This window comes from Balaenoptera musculus, chromosome X (assembly GCF_009873245.2).
Source record: "Balaenoptera musculus isolate JJ_BM4_2016_0621 chromosome X, mBalMus1.pri.v3, whole genome shotgun sequence".
Taxonomy (NCBI): Eukaryota; Metazoa; Chordata; class Mammalia; order Artiodactyla; family Balaenopteridae; genus Balaenoptera; species Balaenoptera musculus.
The window spans coordinates 56,554,679-56,571,449 of record NC_045806.1 but is presented as its reverse complement, the minus strand read 5'-3'; the positions used below and the strand labels follow the sequence as shown (position 1 = coordinate 56,571,449).

The following is a 16,771-nucleotide window of genomic DNA, read 5'->3' as shown; positions in this document are numbered from 1 at the left end:
TTATATATCTAGAGCTTTGTTTTTATAGAAGAAATGGCATAATTATTTTTAATAAAGTTTATGCCAGTGTAGAACTGTATCACAGCTGAGGGAATCGTGTCTGCTTTGGATCAGGAAAGCATAGCTCAGGTCCCTGGTTTACCTTGTGGTGGCCCCCAAATTGTAAGGAAAGGGCCAAGGGCCTAGGAGGAAACAAACCACCCTTGTTCTCAACAAGGCTTCTAAGCTTCAGCCTAAATAGTGATGGTGTCACTAAGGCTCAGGAGGAAAGGGCATGGTGTTCTTTAACTTCTCATTCCTCTGATCAGAGTTGGCTGGAGTCAGGGGGCAAAAAAGGTCTGTGGACTCACAAGACTCTGCTTACTAAACTGGGTTGTTGCCCACTCTTCCCCATCCCTCTGGTTCCTTCCTCTAAGCCGGACTCATTAAGTACTTTCTGGCTTGGTTGGCCTCCTCACTCAACCCTGAGATCTTCCCCTCTCCCCAGATTCTTCTTTCCATGTGGCCCTACTTGGATCCCTTAATGCTTTGGGGGTTCAATAATGGGGAAATCCAGCTCCTGTTATATGATTGTCAGCTCCTGGGTCTCAGGGAGGCCATACTGTACTTTGTGCTGGTCAAACAGCTTGCACAGGGCGCTGATGTAGAGTGCGTGGTACTTGTCCACCGTCTTTTTGTTTGGCTTCTTAATCTTGGGAATTGGCAGGGGCTCCCCAGCTGTGGGGAAGGAGGAGAGACAAGCATCAGACCTTTCCACCCACCCAACTCAAATTACCCATTCCTCAGAGGGAGCCACATACTGAAACTCAGTATCTGGGTCCCCTCCCCTTCCTTTGTTCTTTCCCTCTGCTCCAACCCCATCCTGTCCCATGTTCTCCAAACACCTAATCTCGTGCATACTTAAGAGAATGAGGGTAAACTCAGAGAGTGCTGAAGGAATGTATGCGAATAATGATGCCCGCATGGCAGCTGCTGAACTGTGTCCCTCCCGTGAATGGCCACAACTCTGATCTGTTTAGTTGTCCTCCTCACTCTGCCCTCAACCGCAGCCACTGGAATTCCCATTGCCTGTCCCAGCTGTGTGTCGGGTCCCCTGAGACTCGAGGGATGACCTGGGTGGGGGGAATCAAGGACCAGAGTGGTCCAAAGATGCTGGAAAACTTACCAACAGTGGTAATGGGCCGATTGAAAGGCAAGAAGCCCCAGGATCCTCGAGTGAGGCCCCGGCCGTGAAAGGTACAGAAACTTAGTCTCAGGGTTTTTTTTGATTCTGTCCTGCAAGGTTTTTTGGAAGAACCTTAGCCACGTGCCCTCAGGGAAGGTCTCTTGATTTTGAACCTCATTCTCTCCAAAGGAATAGGAGGGGACAAGGTATGATCTGCAAAGAGACAGGCAGAAGTGTGAGTTCTCCCAGGAAGCTCCCCGCTGTGAAACCCTCTCCAAGGTAGGAAACCTCTACAATCTCCCCATTATAGGACAAGAGTCCAAGCACCCAAGCATCTCCAGCCTTGTGTCTCATTCTTGCTATGCTCCACACCCACCTCCCACAAGTGAACCCTTTGAGGGGAGTTGCTGCGCCTTGTCTTGTGATGGGAGGAAAGTAATCTCAGGAAATCTAATAGCCCTTATTGTACCCAGCATCCAGAGTGTTCTTCCTAAACTGTGTATCTGGACATGTCACTCCTCTCTTTAAAACTCTTCCAGAGCTTCTCACTTTGTACCACGCTGCTTAGCAAGGCCTTTGTGCTCTAGCCTTGCCTACCTGGCTAGCTTCCCCTCTCCTCAGCCCTTTGTCAGAATCTGCCTAGCCATACTAAGTGTGCTATGTTCTCGCTTGTCTATGCGTCTTTGTACATCTTGCTCCTTCTGCTATAAATGCCTTCCCTCTGTCTTCACGTGGGTAATTCTATTTCAGCCTTCACTACTCAGCTCCAATTTCATCCCCTTGAACAACCTCCAGTTCTTTGACCCGCTCCAATTCCTTCCATTCCCACTCCCCGTATCTAGTGATTACCTCTTTCCTACACTAACACTACCCCAACTCTGTACTACAGTCATCACCTTGCCTGGCTGACTCCCAGTAGACAGCAAGCTAATCAAAAGGGGGAACTATGTCTTATTCATCTTTGAACCCCAGGGCCTGGCATAGTGCCAGACTTCTCAGCATAGGCCTTCAATGAATGCCTGAGTTCTTTTTCCCTTTTGGTCTGACTGGTAATGCCTACTAATATTTCAGTTCACAGTTCAGATGTCACCCACCTATGAAACTTCTACTTTGGGTGAAAGGCTTTCCATCAATTGATGTTCTCATAGTGCTTTATACATATGTCCATTATGGCACATCTTTCATCCAACAAATATGCATTGAGTTCTTTCTATGTGCCAGCACTTTTTTAAGCCCTGGGGACACATCAGTGAACACAATGGATTAAAAAAATAAATCTCTGTCCTCATGGAGCTTACCTTTTATTAAGAGAAGACAGACAATAAACAATAATAATGAACAAATAGAAAACCATATATGTAAAGAAATAAAATTGATGACGTATGAGGAAATGATAAGTGCAATGGGAAAAAGATCCAGCAGGACGGTCAGGATAGACCTTACTGAGAAGAGACATTTGAGCAAAGACCTGGAGAAGGTAAAGGAATAAGCCAAAGAGTTATTTGCAGGAATAATGTCCCAGACAGAGGGGACAGCTGGAGCAAAGGCCCTAAGGGAGGAGCGTGTGGCTTGTTTGAGGGACAGCAGGAGGCCAGTGTAGCTCTAATGGAGTGAGCAAGGGGGAGGGCAGTGGCTGATGAGATCAGAGACGTGGCAAGATCATTTAGGGTCTTGCAGGCCCTTGTAAAGACTTTGGTTTTGCTCGGAGTGAAACGGGAGCCACTGGAGCATTTGGAGTAGTGACATGATCTGACTCACGCTGAATAGGATCATCCTGGCCACGGTTGAGAATAGACTCTTGGATGTGAGGGAGGCAAGGATAGAAACAGAGAGAGCACTTAGGAGACTGTTGTAATAATCCAGGGGAGAGACGATGGGGTGGTAAACCAGGGGGCGATAGTTGAGATGGTAAGTGGTTGGCTTCTGGATATATTTTGTAATTATATGTGAATAAGTCTGTCTTCCATTGGACTGTGAGTTCCTTAAAGGCAAGGACCAGGTCTTATTTATTTTTATATGCTTAATGCCTAGTACTATGCCTGACACACAGTAGCTGTTCAGTAACTGCTGAATGAATGCATTCTATTTCTCAAACCAGATTATATGCTCTTTGGGGGCAGTATCCATGTCTTTTGCATCTTTGCAATCCCCACAGCATCAAGCCCAGTGCCTTCCTTGCCCTGGGTAAGTTCTCTGGGCCTTGCAGTTCATGGGTTGATATAGACTGAAGCCCCACTTCCCCAGACCCCCAGCCTACCAGGCTAATGGGCAGAAGGTAAAGGTCTTTTACTGTTTTTTCTCCAATTTCAAGTTTTAAAAGTACCCACCAGAATGTGTCTGGAGGTCCAAACACCCTTAAGGCACAGTGTGAGCGAGTAGAGAGAAGCAATCAGTATGAAGAGGGAACCCCCTCTAACAGGTTTCCAAGGAAGGGCACCATTCTGGAGAGGTGCTACAGAGGACCTATGGCACCCTGATGATAGGGCACCAGAACCTAGGGACCCACCCTGTCTTCAGTGTCAACCTCACAAAACCTTTACGCTGTTTAAGGAGGACGGTAGAGGCTCCTGGGTGGCACAAGAGGGCTTCAGCAGCTCCACCCACCACAATAACCACAGCATTGCCCGAGCCTTTCTTGGTCAGCAAATACTTCAAGGCCAACTCACTCACTGGGCACACACCTGTGAAACCAAAGAGTCAAGTGGTATAACAAACTTGGTGCTTGAGGATGGGGTAAGGGGTTCCTCCAGGGTCTTCCTGCTGGAGACAGTTCTTCTGTCTCCTGACTGTGCTTTTTTCCACTCTTCTGTCTTTAACCTCCACATCCTGGGTTAGCCCTGAGGTTGGTCCTTAGAGTCAGCTGCTTGCCTTGCAGCTCTGTGCAACTACAGTTGGGGCTACATTGAGTTCTTCTGCCTACTTTCTCTTAGCTCTATAGTATTTAAGCCCATCCCTTCCTTCTCTACCCAGGAACCACAGCTGTCTTCCACTCTCCCCAGGCTGATGGCAATTGAGGGTCTCCAGATTTCTCTTCCCTAGGAGTAATGAGGAATAGCCACCACCAACCTGCTTCCTCCCTAGAGCAACCTGGCAAAGGGAAGACATTGGCTGGGGGTTCTGGAGAGTAGGCAGACCCAGGGTCCTGTCCAAGCCAAATTGAAATGTAGATGAACCATGGAATGAGGATGACATCTTGCTTCTCTACAACAGTCACAGAGTCTTTCCTCACCTCTGCTTCCCAACTTTGCCCTGTGCTCACCTTCTGTTCTCTCCTGGGATGGCAGACATTGGCTCCAGGCCACAGTCCTTGAGATCCAGGTTCATACCAACCTCAGAGTGGAGCAGAACCATCCTCTGGGACTCTAGTGGTCCCACCTGGCCCCTCCAGATATCAATGTATCTTACCTTTTAATGTTTGGCTTCAGTTGTTTTCTGGTGTCCAGAAGGATGGATATTCATCCAAAGAGAAGGACATTTGGCACGGTACCCTGGCTTGAAGCCTGGCATGGGGAAGTTGTCCTGGATTCTGACGGATGCCTATCCTTTATCCCTTGATGTCTTACACAAGTTCAAAGGGGTTGTCAGGAGATGAGGGTCATGGGCCAGGAGGGTACCAGCTAGTATGAAAGACTTAAAAGTGTCTTTGAGACGCCCTGAGATGAGAGCTGCTACATAAATGACTGGTCAAAAGAAGCCAGTTGACATCCCCCAAAAGTCAGGCAAAGTTCACCTGAACTGTCCCATTCACGCCTCATTTTCCCTATATTTGGTTTTGATATTTGGCTTTTGCTTTCTGCTTTCCACTTTGGCTTTGATCCTGAACTCCAGGCTTCTGCTTCCTCCTCTGAAAGGATCCTTGGCAACTCTTATGAATGCCTATAACTTATCCTGCTGCCTAATGAAACCCTGCCTCCCAGATCTTGGACAGAACCTGAGGCTTGGCCACATATTCCTGTTACTGGCCCAGTGTGTTCTGGACTCATTTTCTACTAAGTCCTCTTCCAGCAGGGAGTGAGAACTGGACTGACTGTCAAGGCTTATAGAAGTTGGAGCCATGAGGTAGGTCAGAGAATGGAATGATTTCTTATACTCACCCATTGACATCACATAATCTCGCAAAATTGGGATCCAGAAGATCCCTTCCAAGGTCCCTACATAAGGAGTGATGGCTGGGAAAATTCGAGCAAAGCCACTGGCCTCAGTGGCAAAGGTGATGAAGATACCATAAGAGAGAATGCCATGGGGGTCGTTGGCAATGATATAGTTGTGTTTGGGACAGAGGTCATGAGTCTTCACCAGCTGTTAGAGGGAGATTGAATCACAGTAGTGGATAGAAGGAAGAGAGGACATGTGGACTCAGATCCCAGTAGGTAGCCTGTGTTTCCCTTGGGGAGCCCCAAATCCCTATCCACTGGGATGTCTTCACTGTCACAAGATTGCCAGGGGTTATGATGCTCAGAGAGGCTGACCTGGGTCTGCCACTCTGAGGCAAGGTGCTATCCATTTGTCTCCCCACCTGCCCATCCATCTTGGGTCCCTACTCTGCATTATGCCTCTGGGCCTTGACGTCCACTGCTGGCCAATAAAGCCTTTGAAAACATGGGGCTGAATGGGGAGGGAGAGTCTGGGCAGCAGCGACTGAGGGCACCCAGAGGAAGCGTAGTCACCTTTACTGGGAAGTAATTTGGAAATACTTCCAGAGGGTCCAGTTTCGTACCCAAGTTGAACGCCCACCACCTGCAGGTACGGAAGGGAAGGGAAGACTGTGTGAGATCTTGCCGATCCCTCTACTTCTCCCGGAGGTGGAGGGTTCTTCCTAAAATCTTCAGGTCACTAGAGGGGCCTTCTCACATTTCCATATCTTGGGCACAGAGCTATAGGTACTGTCCCTGAATCCATCCCCCAAGGAGACACAGGAAGCCCCTGCTCCTCTGGAGCAGTCAGAAAGGTGGGAGGGAAATAGCAGGAGGCTGGGAGCGCCCGCCCAGAAACCAGCCTTAATTCTTCCTGGGCAGCCTGGCAGAGACCTCTGTTCCTTGCTGAGCTTTGCCCTCCTGTCTCCCTCCCCTTCCCTCTACCTTCCTGTGCTCCTCTCCCTCTCTCCCTCGCTTCGCCTCCCTGACCTCCTTTCCTTTCCCTTTCCTCTTCTTTCCTCTCCCCACCTCTTCTCCCTCTGTCTCTCCCACTCTCTCCTTCCACCCCCACCCCAGCCCTGTGGTTCCATCCTTGGTACAGACGGGGACCACCACTCTTCCCCTGTTTCTTACCTTGACTGTGGGTGTTCCAGTCATAGGCGAGCCAGGCTAAGGTGAGCACGGACAGCATCCCGAACTTAGTGAACACCAGAAAGTAGGGTATAAGAAGAATAGGAATAGCTCCTGAGGGGACACAAAGGGTTCGTGCCCTTCAGTTCCCTTCAAGTTTAATACACCTCTCATAACCCCGATCTCTGCTCTGTAGTGAAGGAGCAGGTCGAGGTCGGTGTGAGACTCTTCTCTCCTCATCCCCCCAACCCCCTACCCCCCTCCTAGCTCTCCTGTGGTCCGGGATGACTTCTGAGTCCCTGGATCTGGGTCCCCTTGATGGCTGAGAACTTAACTGAGGAAACAGCAGAACCATGACGTTCTCAGAGTAGGTCCTCAGCTGGGGTCAAAGGACAGCACTACTTGGCAATTGAAAGGAAACAGCATCTTGGGCCGGTGGCTTACATCCCCATTCTGGGACCTCAGGAAGTCCTTTCTGAAAGCTCAACCCTCCTTCCTTTGTGGAACTGCTCTGTCAGCACATTCCAGTGGAGAGGGGCGGCCTGCAGTGTACAGGCTGTTTGATGCTGAGAAGAAAACACATATTAGAAACTGCTTTACTTTGTTCGATTTTGTCCCATTCGAAATGTCTCAAAAGTTCAGAAGGGGGAAAAATCATCTTTGTTAGCAAAGGGTCACAGCAGGCTGTGAAATGCAGACGTGATACATCTTATAGCAGTGGGAGTTGAATTCCATTTTAAAATCTGCATTCATGAGAAAGAGGGGCTCAGTACACATATTGTGAATGTAAAAATACCCAGCTAAAGGAATGACTTCTTTGACCAGATAACATCATAGTAGATAAAAGTTTCAGAGAAGGGGAAGAAACTCAAGAGTTACCTGCCAGCAGGTGTGTCTCTCGCATTTTGGGCTTAGATGAAAATAACAGGAAAAAGATGGAATGGGCATTAAAAAAAAAAGTTGTGTTATGGAGTAGAAGAAACCTTAGTGATAGGCTGAATTCCCCTTACAAGAGCTGGCTGAAGTGGTTGTTGTAAGCATACTAATTAAATAGGAAATAGCAGGGGGAGGAATTTTATGGGAAGATTGCCATGGATACAAATCTTGCTACCTCTGACCCTCATAAAAGATGAGAGTAAATTTGCTGGGTAAGCGTCAGAAGAAAACTCAGATAAAGTTAAATATGAATCATTATTAATTTTTTTTAACTTCTTTATTGGAGTATAATGGCTTTACAATGGTGTGTTAGTTTCTGCCTTATAACAAAGTGAATCAGCTATACGTATACATATATCCCCATATCCCCTCCCTCTTGCATCTCCCTCCCTCCCACCCTCCCTATCCCACCCCTCTAGGTGGCCACAAAGCACCAAGCTGATCCCCTGTGCTATGTGGTTGCTTCCCACTAGCTATCTATTTTACGTTTGGTAGTGTATATATGTCCATGCCACTCTCTCACTTCGTCCCAGTTTACCCTTCCCCCTCCCCATGTCCTCAAGTCCATTCTCTAGTAGGTCTGTGTCTTTATTCCCATCCTGCCCCTAGGTTCTTAAGAACCATCTTTTTTTTTTTTAGATTCCATATATATGTGTTAGCATACGGTATTTGTTTTTCTCTTTCTGACTTACTTCACTCTGTATGACAGTCTCTAGATTCATCCACGTCTCTACAAATGACCCAGTTTCGTTCCTTTTTATGGCTGAGTAATATTCCATTGTATATATGTGCCACATCCTCTTTATCCATTAATCTGTCGATGGACACTTAGGTTGCTTCCATGTCCTGGCTATTGTAAATAGTGCTGCAATGAACATTGGGGTGCATGTGTCTTTTTGAATTATGGTTTTCTCCGGATTTATGCCCAGGAGTGTGATTGCTGGGTCATAGGGTAACTCTATTTTTCGTTTTTTAAGGAACCTCCATACTGTTCTCCATAGTGGCTGTATCAATTTACATTCCCACCAACAGTGCAAGAGAGTTCCCTTTTCTCCACACCCTTAGAGGGATTTTTTTTTAGTAGATTTTAAAAGTATTTAATTTAATGGGATTTTCTACACAGGTGATCATGTCATCTGTGAATTAGGACAGTTGTATTTCTTACTTTTCAATCTGTATGCTTTTCTTTCTTTTTTTTTTTCTTCGTGCTTTATTGCACTTGCTAGGACTTTTAGTATGATGTTGAATACAAATGGTGAGAGTGAACATCCTTGCTTTGCTCCCCATCTTAGGGAGAAAGCTTTCAGTCTTTCACCATTAAGTATGATGTTACCTGCAGGGTTTTTTTTTACAGATGCTCTTTATCAAGTTGAGAAAGTTGCCTTCTATTCCTAGTTTGCTGAGAGATTTTATCATGGATTAAAGTTTGTCAAATGTTTTTTCTACATCAATTGATATAATTGTGTGTGTTTTTTCTCCCTTAGGTGGTTAATATGCTAGGTTATATTGATTGATTTTCAAATATTTACACTTGCATTCTGGGATACAGCCCACTTGGTCATGGTATATTAATCTTTGTTTGATTTGCTAGTATTTTTTTGAGGATTTTTGCATTTATATTCATGAGGGATATTGGACTGTAGTTTTCTTTTTTGTACTGTTTTGTCTGGTTTTGGTATCAGGGTCTGGCCTCATAAATGAGTTGGCAAGTGTTCCTTCCTCTTCTATTTTCTGAAAAAGATTGTGTAGAATTTGTGATATATCATCTTTAAAATGTTTGGAAAAATATGCCGTTGAAACCAACTGGGTCTGCAGATTTCTGTTTTGGAAGGTTTATAACCTTCCAAAATTAAAATTTAATTTGATTAATAGTTACAGGTTATCTATTTCATTTTGGGTGAGTTTTGGTTGGTTGTGGTTTTCAAGGAAGTCTTCAAATATAATTGTTAATTTGTCTATTTTTTTTCCAGTTCTGTCAGGTTTCACTTCATATATTTTAAAGCTCTATTGCCAGGTGCATAGACATTTAGGATAGTTATGTCTTCTTGGTGAATTGACCCTTTTACCATTATGTAATATACTTTTTCACCTTGGTCTTGACTTTAAAAAAATAAATTTAAACCTGTACACCCTCAAATTACTAATGATTACTAGCTTAAGTTAAAGATGTTACCAATATGAATCTAAGTGGGTCCTTTCTTCAAATCATTTCTGATTCATCTTGCTTGCTCACTTTCCCCATATAGTAATAGCCAACATTTACTGTACACTCATCATGTAAAACTAAGTATTTTACATGTGTATTTTATTTAATTTTCATAAAGCCCCCATTAGGACAATAAGCATTCTCATTTTGTGAATGAGGAACCCAGGTTCAGAGAAGTTAAATAACCACTTAAGGTCACACAGCCAGCTAGTGGGTGAGCCAGAGTTGAGAACTCACACTCTTCCTCCAGAGACTGTACTCTTTGCCACTGAGCTCTAATTATTGCTTTCCTTTAGTCAATTATTAATTCCCGTCAGTTCTGTCCTCCAAACATCTTTCAAATTATTCTATTCCCCACCTCCATGCTATCATCCGGTCCAAGCCACAATTCTCTCTCTCTAAGCCGACTGCCAATGTCTTCTAAACAGGTTACCTGCTTCGATTTGAGCCATGATGCAACCAGCATGCTAAATGCAAATCTCTGTCCTTCTATAGCATATAACCAAGAACATGGCTGGTTTGTCAAAGAGACATTTCTGTGGCTCTGTGATTACTTAATGGATCAAAATTAATGATAAATATGAGAACCTATGGGGATTAATGGTAATTCAATAATTCAACAACTCACATGGCTTCCCATGACTCTTAGGATCCAGTCCAGTCTCATAACCTTGGTTCTGAATGTCCTCCGTGATGGAGCCCCTGGCCACCCCCTGGTTCTCTGCATGCCACCATACTGTTCTTCTGTCAGTTTCTTCAACTCATTCTGTTCCCCAGCCTCCAGGCTTCTGTGCATGTTGTCCCTTTTGCCTGGAAGACTCTTTCCTCAGCTCGTTGCCTGGCTAGTTCCTATTCATATTTCAGGCCTCAGGATAAATGTCACAGTTTCAACATTTTGGAGCTATCTTTAACTTCTCTCCCTTTCCAAAAAAAAATCTCTCCCATTCATCCTCCTGCCTCTGTCTCCATTGCCACTGCTGTGGTCCAGAACTTGATCTCCTCTGGTCTGGACTGCAGCCTTTTGTCTATTCTTGCCTGCTGGTCTCTTCCCCTCCAGTCTATTTTCCATGCCGCAGATATATTTTTAAGGCACAGTCATAATGTTGTTTGCCTCCTCTGAAGCCTTCAGTATTTTCCCACTGCTGACAGGATAAAGTCTGAACGTGTTAGCCTGGTGTTTAAGGCCCTCCATGGGCCGGCCCCACACACCTTCTTGGCCTCATCTCTCAGCACCGGCACTCACACCCCTTATGATCTAGCATGAGGTGATCATACCCACACCACTGTAAGGACACGGGGTGATCTGAAGTGGCTCATGGATGGAAAGTTATTTTAATGTGTAGTGAATAAAAGTGAATTCATGGTGGTAATGTAAAGTTTCCTGTTAGAATATATTAATTTAGGTTACAGGAATGAGTCAATTTGGGGAAAAAATGTTAAGTAATAATAGCATAGGTGGTACTCAGCTGTGGAAAGAACCAGAAAGTGGGATGCAAATGGCTGAAGAATGGGAAACGGGGGTCCAACCACCTTAGTCTACTCCCCATTCTTTCAACCCACCATGCAATTTCACCTCTCCATGCCTTTGGTGATGCTGTTCCCTTATTCTGACTACCCTCTCTCCAACTTTCTGTCTATATCAAAATTCTCTCAGCCGTCAAGGCTTAGCTCAGATGATACCTCCTTGATGATATCTTTGCTTATTCTCTGGTCAGAATGAAGAGTTCCCTCCTCTACACACCCACAGCACATTACTTCTGCATCTATTTGGTCCTGTTTCATTTTGCTGCTTGTGTAGTTAGCACCTTACATGTCTGGCCCTTTGCCTTTTAGACAGTAAGCTTCCTTTTTTTTAAAAAATAAATTTATTTATTTTTGGCTGCGTTGGGTCTTCGTTGTGGTGCGCGGACTTCTCATTGTTGTGGCTTCTCTTGTTGTGGAGCACGGGCTCTAGGCACGCGGGCTTCAGTAGTTGTGGCTCACGGGCTCTAGAGTGCAGGCTCAGTAGTTGTAGCACACGGGCTTAGTTGCTCCGCGGCATGTGGGATCTTCCCAGATCAGGGTTCGGACCCGTGTCCCCTGCACTGGCAGGCAGATTCTCAACCACTGCGCCACCAGGGAAGCCCTAGACAGTAAGCTACTTGAAAACAGCCTTCAGCACAGTGCCAAGCACAGGAGGATGATGACTCAGGATAAACATACTTGTTACATTCAGTTGTAGCACAGGGAAGTTTGATTTCAAAATTCTCCAAGTGGCAGGTGAATGTTAACAGGGAAAGAAACCACCAATGCCCTTATTCCAAATAAAGAAAGGCCTTCTGAGGTTCCAGGGTGTGCATGAGTGTGTAAGGCTATGGGCAGCCTGTCATTTCTAGTGTAAAGCGAAAAGCCGGCATCTTAATCAGTTGGCTCAAAGCCTTCAGAAATCCAAGAACGTGGCTGGTTTGTCAAAGACGAATTTCTGTGGCTTTGTGATTACTTATTGGACCTGTATTACTATAAATATAAGAACCTGCGGGAGTGAAAAGAAGATAATTTAGTAATTCAGCAAACACAGACTGAGCATACCTCGTGTGAAATCCCTGTGCTAGAAGCAATGGGGGCAGGCTTGGGGCCTGAAAGGAGGAGGGTGAAGAGCATAAGTATGAAAACGATGAAAATAATGTAAGTATGGTTACTGATACCTTGTATAGAGCATTTATTGTCAACAAGCACTCTGTTCAGCACTTAATGTGCATTATCTCATTTAATCCTCTCATGACCCTGAGAGGTAGATAATTTTATTATCCCCATTTTACATATGAAGAAACTGAGGCTCAGAGAGGTCATGTATCTTCATTTCAAGCTTTGGGAGAAAAAGTAGGTAGCATTTGTTGAGTCTTTATTATGAGCCAAGAGCTACTTTAAGCACTTTGTGTATGCTTAATTAATTTTAAGTCATATTAAGACATGTAAAAAATAAAGTTCCTGCTTTCCAGAAACTCCTAGTCTAGAGGGGAAAACTGATACCATAAATAATGGATATATCCCAGAGGGTGAGAACAATACAGTTAGGGTTCAAATGTCATTATATGGGGACCAAAGGAGAAGGCCATTCTTTACTACCGGGCAACCTAGAAAGGCTTCTTGCAGAAGGTAAGATTTAAATTGAATCTTGAAGGAAGAGTAGGATTTTGACAGATGGATTAGTGGCGGAAGGGCCTTCCACGCGCAAGGAAGAGCTCGAACGAAGGCCTGAGATGGAAGAGTCCAAGGTCTGTGAGTAATACCATAACCTGCAAAAGTACAGGGAACATGGGAAGCCATGGAACAGGAGATGACCCTGGGAGGGAGCAGGGGAGCTCAGGTCCCATGTTGAATGGAATGAGAAGCCAATGATTGTTCTTAGCAGAGGAAGAGCGTGATTATACCTGCGTATCAGTAAGATCATCTGAGATGACTGTACGAGCAGGAGAAATGGTAGGCAGGGAGGTCAGCTAAGAGTTGCAGTGACTTAGATGAGAGGCAATGGAAACGTGAAATCAGCTACTACTTCAAAAATCAATTTGAAAGATACTATGGAGGCAGAATTTTCAGGGGTTTGCAGTTGACTGGATGTAGGGGGTGAAGGAGAGAGAGTAGTGAACGATGCCTTGAAAGGGCCTGTGGGAATGCTCGGAAGGTATCAGAGTCTCTGTTTGCCTCATTTTCTAGGATCTAGTTACTCATTATTCTTCCTGAAGTTGCAATGAAATCAGAGTCTAGGGTGTCTGTCTCAGAAGTGGTAGTCACTCTTCTGTTGATCAAACGTCTTCTGAGGTGGAGTGGTTGGGCTCCAATGTCAATTTCTATAACAGAAAGAAAATGAACGTCTACTGAGGGTTTTCTTTCCTCTTTGATTATCAGAATGGTCTTGAGAGCTTTGTTCTACAATGGTAGAGGGTGAACGACTTACTTGCACAAGCTCACATAACAAGTAAACGGCAGACCTGGTCTGTCTGACTCCCAAGAGTATGTTCTATTTTTTGTATTATCTGCAACCAGAGGTAGGAGGCAGACCCACACACACACAAAAAAAGATGTCCATGAGAGAGAAAAAAGAACAAGAGGTGGACTTAAAGGTCTTTACTGAGGAGAAGAAATCTGGAAGAATCAACAGTGTCAAGCCTGGTCTTGCAAGAAATAGAACAATGACAAGACGTGGCTCCTGTTTTCATGGAGCTTTACTGGGTAGAGGAGGCAAAGGGTATAAAGGCTGCTATGCAACCAAGTTTTCCAAAGTGCTCTGGACTTTCAGAGGTAATATAGTCTCAGGTTGCCAGGAAAATGTTGCAGAGAAGGTATGACTTGAGCAATATCTCAAAGGAGGGGTTGTCCAGGGATAGTGCAGGAAGGGTGATCAGGGAATCTTTTAAGTGGAGGAGATAGAGCAGAAGTGAAGGAGTGAGAGAGTAAGTACCCTTCGCATTTGTTCTGTGAATAGATTGCCTGGAATACGAGCTTCACCTAGGGGAAGAGTAGGGGAATGAGCTGGTAAAGAGTTTGAGGCAGAGAGTGGAGCAGGGCCTTGAATGCCCAGGATAACACATTTGTACTTCATCAAGTAGGCAAGGGAAAACCGCTATTTTTGAGCAGCAGAGGGCTGTAATCAAAGATGCATTTGAAAGACTCTTCTGGCTGCAGGTAGTGGAATATATGGGAGAGGGTGGAGAATAGAAGGCCAGGAAAGAGGATATTGCAACAGTTTAGATAGATGGCAATACAAGCCCAGAAAAGAAGAGACAGATGGAGAGCCACCCTTTAACTGGAAGCTGGGCCTCAGAGGGGCTCTCAGGAGCATTGCCTAATTCCAAGGGTCATGAATATTTATATTCCACATCTCCCCCAAACCATCTCTTCATTCTTCTCTCCTCGCTTCTTTCCTCCTTCTTGTCCCTCTGCCTTTTCTCTCCCCCTCTTCCCTACTTTTCCCCCCATCACTCCCAGTAGTGCTCAGTAATCAGCCATGATTCTCAACATCATTCAGGAAGGAGGAGAAGCGCTGCGGGAGGCTCTGAGCAAGACAGAAAGAATGAAGGAAAAAGGGTGAGAAAAAGAAGGAAGAAAGGAATTAGGAAGGAGGAAGGGAGGGAGGAAGGAAGGAAGGACACTTTTCTGTAAGGAGCATTTACTGGGAACCAGGCCATGGACCCCTTTGGCAGTCTGGTGAAGCCCTTTTCTGAATAGTATTTTTAAATTCACAAAATAAAATACACAGACTTACAAAGGAAACTCATCATAGTAAAACACCGTTATCAAAATATTGCCAAAAATGTCATACAGTAACATGGGCTTCTTGATTTACGCGTTAAATAACCACGCCTAGTAGTAGTTCCAGTAACTGTTGGAATTTGGAAGTGGTAACGAGCATAAATAAACTTTTGAGATGACTGCAACAACTGACATGTGAAATGTAAATCTCTGTGATGTCTATTACCGATAAATTCACAGGTATTTCTGTGGTTTGCTGCCTACATTCATCATTTCAATATGAGGTTAGTGAAAATAAACAGGTAATTTTTTCCATCCAAATTCAACGTTGTCCCTCCCTGCCTCATTCTAGGTCTATAGGTCCCTAGTTAAGAACCACTGCTCTGCGGGGTCATATAGCCTCTCACAGATTGGACTTGGCAGCCTCCTAACCTGTCCCATCCTTCAGGATGACATCTCTCCATGTCCAGTTTCCAAACTTGCCCCTGTAATTGGCTGCTCACAAAGCCCTGGTTTCTGACTGAGAAAAGCTTCGAGCTCTCAGCCCATTTGCCCAGCACCGATGACTGTCATTCTCTGAGTCCATTGAAGAACTGGCCCTTTCTCAAAATTCTGTCTAATGAGTCACTAGCGCAGCCTGCAGATTTCCCATAATTCTCTCATCACAGTCTTATACTGGAAAATCACCTTACGTCTACCCAGTAACACCAACTCTGCCCCTGCCCCCGAATAGGACTCTTTTCAGCTAGTTCACAGGGGGCAGTCCTGAGAGAAGGCTGGGGTGATCTTTAAACCAGGAAACCTGCAGCCTCACTCCTGGCCTTCATGCCCCTCAGAGGGGAGGAGAGAAATCTAATGAACTCAACAGTAGCCCTCTCTCTGGGTGGAGAGGCACAGTCCTTCCCAGAGAGAGGGGACCAACCAAATGATCTCTTTGGAGCCCTCCTCATCTGGAGATTCCTGGTCTCTTTCCTCATCTGTTCCCTTGTGCTCTCCAGCCCCTGGGGTTCACTCACCTAAAGAGACATAGACTGGGATCCACTGCAAAACAGAGAGTGTTTGGAGGCTTTCCTGAAGATCCAGATGGGAGAGGAAGGCCATGGCCATGGTGCTGTTCTGTTGTGGTAAGAAGGCTGGTGCCCCCAAAGCTGAGCTGATTGCAGGTGCTTTGCTTTAATCTCATCACTGAGTCCTTTTATCTGCTGGAGGTTTTAGCCTTGACCTAACCTTTTCTCCAGTCTTCCCTGTTCTCTCCCCACCTCAACTTCCTACGCACACACCAGGCTTTAGATCATACTTTCTAATCTCTCTAATATGCATCCTTTCCCCACAGGTGCTCAATTGCCTCGGGCTGGTTCTAGCTGTGTGTGTGTGTGTGTGTGTGTGTGTGTGTGTGTGTGTGTGTGTGCGCGTGTGTGTGAGGAGGGGTCCCTGATAAATTAGTGCAGGAAAAGGGAATGGCTTAGGCCTCAAATAGGATCTCTGAAAAGCATTCTGCCCTGGTGGGTGCTCTTCGACTCCTCCTGTCTTCTGCTGAGAGCCACCTAGTCGACTAGAGCCTTTTTCTGCATGAATATCTAGACTTCTCAGATCCCTCCTTGTGCCTCTGTTCCCAGGGCTTCTGTACCAGTGGCCAGTGGGAGAAGCACTGCACAGAGAGCAGACCTGGCTTTCGGTCCTGGCTCCGCCAAGTTCCTCCCCAGACGCTGTGGGGGAATTGCTCCATCTCTCTAGATCTGTTGTTGGGAGGCAATCTAGCGGCTAAAGGCATGGACTTTAGAGCCAGATAGCTGGGGTTCAGATCTCAGCTCTGCCACTTACAAGTTGGCAAACCTCTGTGCCTCGGTTTCCCCAACTGTAAAATGGGGATAATAATAGTACCCGCTTCATAGGGTTGTTCTGAGGATTGAGTGAGTGAATGTAAAGCACTTAGCACAGGGCCTGGCACACAGGAGGTATTACTGCAAGTGT

At 45.5% G+C, this 16,771-nt stretch overlaps 1 protein-coding gene across 1 annotated transcript; it reads right to left on the bottom strand.

Annotated features, from left to right (window-relative positions):
• Positions 1–562: 562 nt before the first annotated feature.
• On the bottom strand, positions 563–15,907 carry LOC118888797 (diacylglycerol O-acyltransferase 2-like protein 6). The gene is given in 9 exon segments (XM_036840257.1): positions 563–717; positions 1,166–1,265; positions 1,267–1,378; positions 3,672–3,846; positions 5,260–5,464; positions 5,833–5,852; positions 5,855–5,902; positions 6,433–6,543; positions 15,817–15,907. Coding segments are annotated over 9 exon segments (1,017 nt in total).
• Positions 15,908–16,771: the final 864 nt, after the last annotated feature.